The 13,863-nt window shown below is 38.9% G+C and overlaps 1 protein-coding gene across 9 annotated transcripts in view; it reads right to left on the bottom strand.

Moving 5' to 3' along the window:
- LOC308621982 (nuclear body protein SP140-like) overlaps window positions 1–13,863 on the bottom strand; it is an 86,107-nt gene that overhangs the window by 63,764 nt on the left and 8,480 nt on the right. For all 9 annotated transcript variants that reach the window (XM_081242940.1, XM_081242945.1, XM_081242948.1 and 6 more), the window contains 3 exons: window positions 7,547–7,724; window positions 6,256–6,424; window positions 1,597–1,680 (listed from right to left, as the gene is read on the bottom strand). In XM_081242940.1, the coding sequence (XP_081099066.1) occupies window positions 1,597–1,680; window positions 6,256–6,424; window positions 7,547–7,724 (431 nt within the window). The remainder of the gene's footprint in view (window positions 1–1,596; window positions 1,681–6,255; window positions 6,425–7,546; window positions 7,725–13,863) is intronic.

The raw sequence follows: 13,863 nt of genomic DNA, 5'->3' as shown, positions 1-13,863 counted from the left end.
CCCTCCCTGTATGTGCTACCATACTCAGAGTCAGTCACCCAGACAAATATTGGACTGTCAGTCAACCTTACTGCTTGTTCAGATTCTCGGGCACATTCATTCATCATTTCCTGGATTTTTATTGTACCATTTGGGTCACGGATGAATCTTCTTCCCTTATACTCATCTGCATCCATCATTGATATGCTCTGGGATACTAGCTCTAGGTAGGGTGTCACCCAGATCACATTAGGAACGTTGAAGGATTTGTTTCCTCTTCCTTTCATAATGAACCTCTATTCTTTACTAATAACTATTACGAATCCTTCCACCAGCCCATTCTCATTCCCACTATTCTCAGTGGTAGATGAATCTCTAAATATATTTTTGATACCCTTTGTACTTTTTAATATACATTTTATACTTTTAGCTATTTGTCTTTATTAAAAAGAATAAGTATTAAAATACATCTGAATGTTACGTAAATGTATTAATACATCTCTAAAATATATACTATCTGAGGTACAAATCCAAATTAAGGATACATATTAATGGCATTCTGCAAGGCCATTCTTATGGTTTTTTCTTACGTTTGTCATTTCCAAGAAAAAATTCAACATTTAACAAATAACTAAATTTATTGTTAGACCGTTTGGCTTAAGGATGGAGACTGTTTCTTGGGCTTGAAGGCTGTTTCACTCACTGAATCACTAACTATCTTCACACCTCAGTTTCTTTTCCTGAAAAATGGGAATAACAAAACCTTTATGACAGGATTGTTATGAGAATTAAGTGAGATGCTACTGGTAAAGTGATACCTGGGTTATAGTAACTTAGCAAGAAATCATAATTTTCAATTAATGTCTTACATGTTAGAATTTAATGATTAGTTATTAGTCATAATATGCATGAAAAGATGATTAAACGCTAGAAACAGTGCATACTGGTTACAAAAGTACATAAGGCATATGGGAGCATTCAACATGTTGATGCACATGAAGCGCTGACCTTATGCCTAGTGGTCTGCGAATGTTATGTGTTGTGACTACTGTCATAGTCAGAGTTATTACTGCCCTTTGTTCTCTTCGCCCCTTTTTACTCCTTCGCTTCTTTCTTTCTTGTACTCCTTCCCTTCTCCTTTCCTTCTTTTCTACAGAACACCATCTCTTCCACACCCTGCACACAATTACTGCTCACTCTCTTCCTCTCTTTTGTTCTGAGTACTGTTTACAACTGTCCCTCCCTTTGACACATCAAAGGCTTCCTCCTTGGACTTGTCACAAACCCTTACTCCTTCCCAGATCCACTGAATTCCTGGCTCACAATTACTGCTCTCAGTTCTCCCCCTTAATTCTGCCTCATGGCTGCAGTGAGATCTTCTCTCTTGGGTTCATGTTCCATCTTCTTAGCTGTCACATCTGCCTAGCAATATTCTTGAATTCCAGATCTGGCTGGTTAATTGGGAGCCCATACAACACACCACTGCTCTGACTTCCCCATCTCCTGCTGCATCCCTTCCCCAGGGTGCACTCTCCACCCAGGAGTTCAGTCCCCTGATCCCTGATCTCCTTTCCTCTTAGTAGATGAGACAGCAAGCTTCTATCAAGTCAGAATTACCTTGTTCACCGTTTAATGGTAAGTTGAGTGTCTCCTTTGTCTCTCCTTCACCAATGTTATGGACATGGAAGTTTTCACAAATCACTGAGAAGAGAAAGGAAAGGCAATTAGAGATCCCAGACAGTGACCAAGAGCTGCCTCTCATAGTTACACATCCAGGACATCCTTGACTCCCATAGTTCAGGGGGAAGCTTCCAGCCCTCAGGGAACCCTGAACTTCAGTGGATCTCACGTGACCTGTGGCTTGACATTGCTCCTGGAATCTAACAGCTGTTCCACATTGAATGCACCTCTCAAGTTTTAAAAAAGAATGGACATATGAAGGAGGAAAACCATATGATCATGGCAATAGATGTAGAGAAAGCTTTCGACAGAATTCAACACCCATTTATGATAAAAACCCTCCAGAAAGTAGGCATAGAGGGAACTTACCTCAACATAATAAAGGCCATATATGACAAACCCACAGCCAACATTGTCCTCAATGGTGAAAAACTGAAACCATTTCCACTAAGATCAGGAACAAGACAAGGCTGCCCACTCTCACCACTATTATTCATCATAGTTTTGGAAGTTTTAGCCACAGTAATCACAAAAGAAAAAGAAATAAAGGAATCGAAATCGGAAAAGAAGAAGTAAAGCTGTCACTGTTTGCAGATGACATGATACTATACGTAGAGAATCCTAAAGATGCTACCAGAAAACTACTAGAGCTAATCAATGAATTTGGTAAAGTAGCAGGATACAAAATTAATGCACAGAAATCTCTTGCATTCCTATATACTAATGATGAAAAATCTGAAAGTGAAATTAAGAAAACACTCCCATTTACCACTGCAACAAAAAGAGTAAAATATCTAGGAATAAACCTACCTAAGGAGACAAAAGACTTGTATGCTGAAAATTATAAGACACTGATGAAAAAAATTAAAGATGATACAAATAGATGGAGAGATATACCATGTTCTTGGATTGGAAGAATCAACATTGTGAAAATGACTCTACTACCCAAAGCCATCTACAGATTCAATGCAATCCCTATCAAACTACCACTGGCATTTTTCACAGAACTAGAACAGAAAATCTCACAATTTGTATGGAAACACAAAAGACCCCGAATAGCCAAAGCAATCTTGAGAACGAAAAGCAGAGCTGGAGGAATCAGGCTCCCTGACTTCAGACTATACTACAAAGTTACAGTAATCAAGACAGTATGGTACAGGCACAAAAACAGAAATATAGATCAATGGAACAGGATAGAAAGCCCAAAGATAAACCCACACACATATGGTCACCTTACCTTTGATAAAGGAGGCAAGAACATACAATGGAGAAAGGACAGCCTCTTCAATAAGTGGTGCTGGGAAAACTGAACAGCTACATGTAAAAGAGTGAAATTAGAACACTCCCTAACACCATACACAAAAATAAACTCAAAATGGATTAAAGACCTAAATGTAAGGCCAGACACCATCAAACTCTTAGAGGAAAACATAGGCAGAACACTCTATGACATAAATCACAGCAAGATCCTTTTGCACCCACCTACTAGAGAAATGGAAATAAAAACAAAGATAAACAAATGGGACCTAATGAAACTTCAAAGCTTTTGCACAGCAAAGGAAACCATAAACAAGACCAAAAGACAACCCTCAGGATGGGAGAAAATATTTTCAAATGAAGCAACTGACAAAGGATTAATCTCCAAAACACACAAGCAACTCATGCAGCTCAATATTAAAAAAAAAAAACAACCCAATCCAAAAATGGGCAGAAGACTTAAATAGACATTTCTCCAAAGAAGATATACAGAATGCCAACGAACACATGAAAGGATGGTCAACATCATTAATCATTAGAGAAATGAAACTCAAAACTACAATGAGATATCATCTCACACCAGTCAGAATGGCCATCATCAAAAAATCTACAAATAATAAATGCTGGAGAGGGTGTGGAGAAAAGGGAACCCTCTTGCACTGTTGGTGGGAATGTAAATTTGTACAGCCACTATGGAGAACTGTATGGAGGTTCCTTAAAATACTAACCATAGAACTGCCATATGACCCAGCAATCCCACTACTGGGCATATACCCTGAGAAAACCATCATTCAAAAAGAGTCATGTACCAAAATGTTCATTGCAGCTCTATTTACAATAGCCAGGACATGGAAGCAACCTAAGTGTCCATCAACAGATGAATGGATAAAGAAGATGTGACACATATATACAATGGAATATTACTCAGCCATAAAAAGGAACGAAAGTGAGTTATTTGTAGTGAGGTGGATGGACCTAGAGACTGTCATACAGAGTGAAGTAACTCAAAAAGAGAAAAACAAATACCGTATGCTAACACATATATATGGAATCTAAAAAAAGGAAAAATAAATGGTCAGAAGAACCCAGGGGCAAGATGGGAATAAAGACGCAGACCTACTAGAGAATGGATTTGAGGATATGGTGAGGAGGAAGGTTAAGCTGGGACAAAGTGAGAGAGTGGCATGGACATATATACACTACCAAACGTAAAATAGATAGCTAGTGGGAAGCAGCCGCGTAGCACAGGGAGATCAGCTCGGTGCTTTGTAACCACCTACAGGGGTGGGATAGGGAGGGAGGGAGATGCAAGAGGGAAGAGATATGGAGACATCTGTATATGCATAACTGATTCACTTTGTTATAAAGCAGAAACTACCACACCACTGTAAAGCAATTATACTTTAACAAAGATGTCAAAAAACAAACAAAAAAGAATGGACAGTGGAAAATGATCAGAAAACAGTGAAAGCCAATTTAAAATAAATAATACACGTGGAATGTGTTTTGTAAATTCTATGTGCAACTAAGACCAGGGAAGAAGCAGAGGGATTTCTTCAGGAGAAAGCTAGTATTTCTAGAGAAATACACCTACATTATAGAAGAAAAATCCTAACATCTTTCGAAGATGGAGATTTAGAAGGAAGGAAGGAAAGGAGGGGGAGAGGAAGGAAGGAAGGAAGGAAAAAAGACCTTGGGTCAGGGAAGAAGACCTGGTTATAAAGAGACATACAGTGAAGAGGAACTAGTACTTCCCTGGGGTAGGATGGGTGGGGAGAGATCCAGAAAACAAGGAAAGACACGTTCTGAAAGCCACAGACAGGACATAAAAATTTTCTGAAAGGCACAGATGGGAAGTGAATACTAACACAACTGTACCTCCTGGGGGCAATACCCACTGAGGGGTCAGGGCAGTAGGGAGCTGCTTTTTCCATCCCCAAGACACGTTGACTTCATGTCCAGGCCAACTTTGGAAGAGGACATGGGGGTAAATGTTATGTGGGTGAGAGGTTTAGAGAACAGAAGGAGGCCTAGGCATGAAGTCAACATGTCCTGGGGATGGAAAAAGCATCTCCTTACTGCCCTGACCCCTCAGTGGGTATTGCCCCCAGGAGGTACAGTTGTGTTACAGTTGCAGGCATTTCAATGATGGGGGACAGGAGGCTTCTCTGACCCCTTTTACCAGCATCTTGGCTCTGGGCTGCTGACCCTAAGCTCCTGTGGACAAAAGGGTCTGGGAGGCACCAGCGGCAGCCTCCCCTGGGGGCAGGTGGGCAGCTGCGCTGAGCCAAGCAGTGGGCAGTGCAGCTTGAGGGCAGCAGCAAGCCTCATGTGTAGGAGATCTCAGCACAGGAAGCCCCGGAAACTAACACATGTGATGTGGGTCCTGGGGTCCAGGGAGGGGGATCCGTACAGTACAGGGAGAGGATCAGAGCCCCTGAGATGTGGGCAGTAAAGGTAACTGCCATTCCCTTCCTACCCATGGCCTGGGGATGTCTGGCTACAAATATAATATTGACTTGAAATTTGTGGCTAGGTATTTGATTTCCTTTATTCCTTTTTCTGACTTAGATATTGCATTGGAGAAATGATAGCTCTTATTTTACAAGATATAATTTTCACAAATAAACACATCTCATTCTTTATACTGACTTCTTTTACTTTTTCTCTGTTTAAAAATCCTTTATTACTTCTTTATTTCCCAAATAATAAACTTCAAATTCCTTGGCATAGGGTGTTAGACCCTCAAAAATCACCTCCAACTCCCCTTTCCAGAACGAGCTTCCAAGCCCTCCCACCCATGCTCCGTTTTTCAGCCACATGGTTCTGCAGGTCCACTGTTCCTTTCCTACTTTGTAGCTTTCACATGCTGCCCCCTCCCCAATGCATGGTATGTGCTGGCCTTATCTTGTGAATTCTCCATTCTTTGTTCGGGCACAGTACTGCATTGAATGACAAATCTTTTAATACAAAGAAAATCTTACCATCTTTGAACATGTCTGCAAGTATCAGATAGGGCTACCTCCTTTCCTACAAAAGGCATAATTCATGCCTTCCTCCAGAAAAGTAGAGACTCAAATCCTATGTTTCTCAGCACCAAATTCAGGTCCTGGCTGAGCAATCATTTGTGGGATTACTTGGCTAAGGTGTCACCCCCACTATGTGTAAGCTCCATGAGGACACACGTCATGTGTGTTTTCTTCTCTATTGTATTCTCTCTCTGCCTGCCATGTAGTAGTCACTCAATATAATAACTGTCAAATATAATGAAGAGTGAATGAATGAATCAGTGAATGAAGTGGACTTGAACCCCCAAAAGCTGTTGAAAGTTATAATTACCATTTTGGAACTTTCTGCAAATCTGAAGTAAATCAGGATAGGCCTTCAGGTTAACTCTGCTGAACAGGGCATCCAGAATTGTCTTGTCAAATTTCTTCTCCAGTTCATTGAGAGCATCATACACCACTCTTTCCACAGGGACCAGATTTCTACAAGCTTCTTGAAAATGCTTAAAAATATTGAATGGTGAATTATGTAGCTTTGAGTGTATGGGTTATAGGAGACTCAGATTATAAATAGACTAATTGTTCTCTGGTGAAATATTAGAATGTTACACATATTTGGATGACTTCTAAAATATTCTCCATCATAAAAATAGACTCTTATTTTGTTAACCTGCCTCTCTGACATTGATGGTCATTTAAGAGAGCAATTTGGAAGAATAAAAGTAGGTTCAAAGTAGAATGTTGTGTGGGGGCTTTAAGAGCCTGGCCAGGATGCTTCAGGAGTGGGCATTACTGGTACTGACAGGCCATTTAGTTGACCAAACAATAACCACTGCCCTTCCCTCCAGGAAACCATGTAACCACTCTCCCCTTCTGTGAACATTGCCAAAGGGCAAAGAAAATTCACAAAGGCAAAAAGAAAACTTGTCCTCAGTATCCCCAGGAAGGCCCATTGCTAACCTTTACCTGTATTCTGTATCCGGAAATGTCTAAAGTGCAAGAAACGATTTGGAGAGAGAGCAGCAAGCATCTGCTTCCAAATTTATCCTACCGTGACAAGACTTCCCTATGAGTTCAATCACTTCAGGTTCGAGTGCATAAAATAAGAAGGCTTTGTAATGAAATGTTGCCCAACTCACTTATTTGCTGTAATTTTGTTATTGTTATCATATTGTATCAAAACATCTAAGGGCTTCCCTGGTGGCGCAGTGGTTGAGAGTCCGCCTGTCGATGCAGGGGACACGGGTTCGTGCCCCGGTCCGGGAAGATCCCACATGCCGCGGAGCAGCTGGGCCCGTGAGCCATGGCCGCTGACCCTGTGCGTCTGGAGCCTGTGCTCCACAATGGGAGAGGCCACAACAGTGAGAGGCCCATGTAGCGCCAAAAAAAAAAAAAAAAAAATCTAAGATGCTCCCTACCTACTCGCCATTCCAATGTTGCCAGATCTCCATCGCCATGCGCCTCCCTCGTTTACTACAGAAGAAGGGATGTTGTCTGTAATGTTGCTTCTCCTCTCACCCCCTAACTTATAGGATGGCGAATGTCCCTGTTCATAGGAGGACTTTTAGCCTGCTCATTGCATCCTAAATTTGGCAGGTTATCATGAGGGAATTCTCCTCACTTACCTCATACATCTGCTCAGGGATAAAGCCCCGATCTCGGAGGCCCATGAGGAAAGGAAACGGCTTTGTTATTACACTTGCAATCTCCACCTTATTTTCTTTGAAGAGCCTGAATATGAACTCATAGAAAAACTGCTCCTCTGGGTTCTGCTCCTCGGGGTTCTGGTCCCCTGTGGTCATTCTGAGAAACAAAGACACAATATGAAAGTAGACATTGAGTTTCTGAGTGGCCCATGGAGGTCAGAAGATTTTATTTTCTTTCTTTATTTTTTACAGCTTCTGAATGTTTTTATATACAAAATTATATATTATAATGACTATTCTTTTTTCTACATGAATATTTACTACATATATTTTTATACAATTTTTAAAGGTTACACTCCATTTACAGTTATGACAAAATATTGTCTATAATTCCCCGTGTTATACAATATATCCTTGTAGCCTACGTTACACTCAATAGTTTGTATCTCTGAGTCGATCACCCCTAAATTCCCCCTTCCCCCTCTCTCCCTACTGGTAACCACTAGTTTGTTCTCTATATCTGTGAGTCTGCCTCTTTTTTGTTACATTCATTAGTTGGTTGTATTTTTTTACATTCCACATATAAGTGATATCATCCAGTGTTTGTCTTTCTCTATCTGACTTATTTCACTTAGTATAGTGCCCTCCAAGTCCATCCGTGTTGTGGCAACTGGCAAAATTTCATTCATTTTTTATGGCTGAGTAGTATTCCATTGTATACATATACACTATATCTTCTTTATCTTTTCATCTGTTGATGGACACTTAGGTTGCTTCCTTATATTGGCAATTGTAAATAATACTTCTAGGAACATTGGGGTGCATGTATCTTTTCTAACTGGTGTTTTTGGTTTTTTCAGATATATACCCAAGAGTAGAATTGCTAGGTCATATGGTAGTTCTATTTTTAGTTTCTTGAGAAACCTCCAAGCTGTTTTCCACTGTGGCTGCACCAATTTACATTCCCACAGTTCAGGAGGGTTCCCATCTCTCCACATCCTAGCCAACATTTGTTATTTGCATTCTTTTTGATGATAGGCACTCAATGGAGGGCCAACATGTGCAAAATGATGTTCTTGTGCAAAGACCAGAATAGATGGAATTTATTTACTTAGAGAATAATCAAGTGTGCAATAGAAGAATACACTGGGCTTAAGGAAGCCTTGTACATAGAAGTGAAAGGGTTTACCCTGTGCTAATCAAAACTACTGTAAAAAGACTTTCACCCAAACTATCTTCGGAAAACATTGAATTTTAAAATTGTAAAAGTTTTACAAGGATTTATATGATACTCAGACGGTTAATTTTATGTCTCAACGTGGAGGGTTTGGGGGATAAGACTAACATTTTATTTTAAATTGGTGAACTTTGAGTAAGCAGTTTGCCCTCCATAATGTGGGTGGGCCTCATCCAATCAGCTGAAGGCCTGAATAAACCAAAAAGACCAGCCACCCTGAGTAAAAAGGAATTCTCCAGCTGACTGCTTTCAGAGACTCTGCTGGGTCTCTAGCCTGCTGGTGCATAGCAGACTTTGGACCTGCTGGCCTCCATTAATGTGTGAGCCAATTCCTTACAATAAATATCTCTTTCTCTCTATATATACGCACACACACACACACACACACACACACAGCCTATTGGTTCTGTTTCTCTGAAGAACCCTGATGAATACACAGTACAAAAAAAAAAGTTACAAAGAAATAAAAAAACAAACTGAGATAATACTACAGAACCTACCACTGAACTGCAAGTCTTCTTAGTTAATAACAAATAGAATAAATCTCAGGAAGGTGTAAAGGAGCTAGACCTCTCCCATCTGTAACTGCAGAGGCAGGAATGGCATTCCACATCATAAAATTAGGTCAAAGACACTCCTCTGATAAAGTTTCAATTAATATTGAGAATATGTCTTTTTCTTTGGTCTAATATAGAGACTTGTATGAATATTCAAAACTAGGACAGGTTGCTCTATATCTAAACCTTCCTGTGGAAATGTTATATACATGAAGAAATAGAAGACCTCTGGATTTCAAACATAACCACACCTGTGAGAAGTAATTTAGAGACTCAAAAAGCTTTATAATTCCGATTCTTACTTGATAAATTGTTCCCCTTGCTGATAATGTCTTAGTAAACTTCTCTGTATTTCTAAAAGTTGCAAAGACTCATAGGATTTTTTTATCCCACCATAAAAGGGTCATTGGAACTTCCCATTCTCCAAATATGCATCAGGATAGAATAAAATCCATTCCTTCACTGAATTTCTTAAAAAAATGTTTTTGCTTAAAGATAGCTGATTGAAAACAAGTGCTTTCCCCCTCTTTCACTGGAGAGTTCTCTAAAATGATAGTAAAGAAATTAGAGTCACAATGACAAAGAGAAGAGGATTGGATGAAAAACTTAAACCAAAGTCTGAAAAAGAAAAAGTGGTCAGAGCATTCATCATTACTGTGGTGGAGGATGCTCCTAGAGGTCAGAGAGGGGCCCAGTGTGTCTTACAGGCCCCTGGGGAGGTAGTGGAGGTGGGGAAGAAGATGCAAGAATGAGAACAGAGGGATTGTTTGAAAGGAGAAAATACAAAACAATGTGCTCCCCAACTCCTCCCTGACCCCACCATACAGAACTCCTGCATCCAGGCAAGAAACTAGAGGTTTCCTCTTAAGAAAAATGTAAATGACTCAGAAAAAAAGGTCTTTACCTTCGGGCATTTGGGATTTACCCAGCAAAGCCACAGGTTTTCAAGCCCATCTCATTAAATGCAGTTCCAAGCTAGCTTATCAGTGCCTCACCCTTAAGAATGAACAAACAATAACAGGCCACAGATATTTGTGGAAACTAACAGCACAAAGGGGCAGAACCAAGATGAGCAGAGAGCAAAAATGACTCCAGAACAAACAGAAATATTACAGGAAACAGAAGAGAGTTTCTAAAAAACAATTTTCATAGACATTGGAGAAGATATTATGTCCAGGATGCCATGAAGAAAAAACAAGAAAATAAGATAATGGGCCTGGAAATTTAAAGTGATTGCTGAAAATTTTTTTAAAAGTTTAACTAAAATGGTCATAAAATAAAGACAAGGGAATTTCCCCAGCACATAGCTGGAAAAAAAAAATTCTAAAGGAAAAATGAAAAGTAAATTTGAAACATCTAGATGTCAAAAGTAGTCATGCAAGTGTGTAGATTCAGAAGTAAAAGGAAATGACTAAAAAATATACCCCCTGTTCAGTCTTTCATGTGTGAAGGCAAAATAGCTGTGCAGAGGCTCAGCAAACATTTTACTCATGCACCCTCTGTGTTAGTCACACAGCTTTCAATGCTCTATTTTCTTTACTTCTGGGCAAAGGTAGGGTTGCACCTTCCTGCCTCCTTGGGCTGATGGGTGTAGCTTTGGCAGAAGAATTTGGAGCCAGCACCTGTGAGCCATGCTCACTGTTTCTCTGCTACGGTGGCTGTCATTTCAGATGGCGGCTGTTCATCAGCTAGAGACAGTCCAAGATGAGTGTTCCCTTAAGTAGCCGGTGACTCACTGAGATATTAGAAATGTTTGTTCCAATAGAATAATCTACCCCATTCTTACTGACACACTGTCTGGAAGAAATTATTTGCTGGTACCCTATAATAAGAGAATCAGGAAATCAATACGAGCAAAGTTCTGTTATATCAATGAAAGAAGTGGAAGGCACCACTAAAACCAGTTAACATACTGACTTCTTAGACATAGAGAATGGACTTGAGGACACGGGGAGGGGGAAGTATAAGTTGGGACAAAGTGAGAGTGTGGTATAGACATATATACACTACCAAGTGTAAAATAGATAGCTAGTGGGAAGCAGCCGCATAGCACAGGGAGATCAGCTCAGTGCTTTGCGATGACCTAGAGGGGTGGGATAGGGAGGGTGGGAGGGAGGCTCAAGAGGGAGGGGATATGGGGACATGTGTATGCATATGGCTGATTTACTTTGTTGTACAACAGAAACTAACACAGTATTGTGAAGCAATTATACTCCAATAAAGGTCTATTTAAAAAAAATACTGACGTCTAAAAATTGTAAATTTCATTTGAGAAAAAAAGTACATTTCAAAAATTATTTTAGAACAGTGATTCTCAAAGTATGGTCTGGGGACCCTGGGATTTTGTGCAAGACCCTTTCAGGTGTCATCAAAGTCAAAACTGTTTTCATAATACTAAGATGTTATTTACCCTTTTTCTCTCTCCTACTCTCACAAATGTATAGTGGATTTTTCCAGAGAATACACGGCCTCTGGTATCACAATAGATTGAATGTAGAAGCAGATAGGAGAAACCAGCTGTCTTCTACAGAACCAGCTATTAAAGAGATTTGCAAAGATGTGAAGGGTGGCTAATCTCACTAATTTAGTTTATTTTAGAAGACAGTTATTTTTCATAAAATATGTCATTTATGTTAGCAGGTAGTGAGTTCATTATTATTATTATTTTAAAATGAATAAATAAATATATTTAAGTGTTCAAAGTTCCACTTTCTAATATGGTAGATAGTAATAGGTATAACCTACATTAACAAAAACTAGCTCTTTGGATTCTCAATAATATTCAAGAATGTAGAGGGGTCCTAAAATCAAAAAATTTGAGAAGCCTTGTTCTAGGAAGAGGATATATACTGTATGCAGTAGTAAAATTATAGTAATCTTAATCTAAAACTTCAGAGTATATTAAAAATTTTAACAAACTGAATCTGGGCAAGTTAAAAAACTGAGTTAAATGATTTATTTCAAAGATGCTGAACTCAAATGGCATGGTTTCACATTTGATGCTATCAATCAGAGAAATATTGGGTTAGCCAAAAAGTTCATATGGGTTTTTCTATAACATCTCATGGAAAAACCCAAATGAAAATTTTGGCCAACCCAATATATATTTGAGACTTAATTAGAAATCATAAGGGTAACAAATAGAGTCAAAATGGGACTATAAATCTTACAAAAGAATAAAAGTAAAGAAAACATACTGTTTTTCTTAAACAGAGAAAACAAAGAGACATTAGATATTAAAAGTGCCCCCAAAATTTATAAGCAAAAGATATATGTCATTTAAAACAGATTAAATTACCATCTTAGAGTATGAATGAAATAAAGTATAAATAGAGTCTAACTACCAAAGACACACAAAAAACAAAGTGACATTAAAAATGTCAAAAGTCAAAAAATGGGCAAGTGACATTAGACAAAGGCAAACAAGATAGAAAGCAAAATTCACAATATATGTATTTTAATAACAACATTTAAGACTGCTAATAGACAAATCTTTCATGGTGGTTACAAAATTTCACTTTCAATTTTTAACTCCTCAAGTATATTTAAAAAGATATATGGGATATAAGTTTTAAAAATTGCAAAAATATGTATTAATAACTTGGTCTTAAACACAAGAACATACCAAGTATTTGGCCCTGAATTGATCTAAATAATAAAGAAAAATTGAATAGGTACATATTCTAGCTATAAGACGATATTACAATAAATCAAAATTTTAAAACAAAAATTTTGTTTTAAGAAACAAATCTAACTTGCAGTGGTTTAAAAAGTTCATTTTTGGCTTCAGCTCTAACATTGCAAAGAACTTGGAAGTCATCACTCCTATCCTTACAAAAATAAAAAAGCTGAAAAACTGAAAATCAATGAATTTCAGGCATGTACAGGAAAACTGAGGCCATAGGTCAAACTGTCACCCCAAAAACTGGATTGATAGACAAGTCCAGAGAATCACAGATGAGATCAGCTACCTGGAATGGAAGCCACTAGAGTCATAGACCATACGAACACTTAAATGATAAGTTTGATGACTTGCTGGAGGCTGAGTGTGGACTTCCATGAGAATGAGAAACTCCTAGGGACCACTGTCTTAGGGGAGCCCCCAATCTTTTGTTGGTTTTACTTCCAGGAACCCCACCAGGTACTCATGGTGAAGAACCAAGAAAAATCCTCTGCTCTGGCAGAGGGAGAGGGGAAAAGGAAACTTTTTAAAACAGCCCAGAGCATTCTCCATAACACCGGTCTACTCTCCAGAGGAAAACACTTTGCCCAACACTTATCTGACCTAGGGGAAGGTCAGTTACCGAAATCCAGCTCCTTCTAGGCTTCTGTCTCATTTAATGGGGTGAGGGAAGGGGAAATAGCTAAGAAATCATTCTAAAATTTACAGTCCAGGAACACAGTTCCACTACAAGATTGAGATTTAATCATAAGATTAAAGAATGCTTTCTCTCCCCAGTACCCTACCACTACATCAATAGGGCTCCAGTATAATAATTGAG

This window comes from Mesoplodon bidens (genome assembly GCF_964165515.1).
Source record: "Mesoplodon bidens genome assembly, chromosome: 8".
Taxonomy (NCBI): Eukaryota; Metazoa; Chordata; class Mammalia; order Artiodactyla; family Ziphiidae; genus Mesoplodon; species Mesoplodon bidens.
This window is presented reverse-complemented; position numbering and strand designations above follow the sequence as displayed.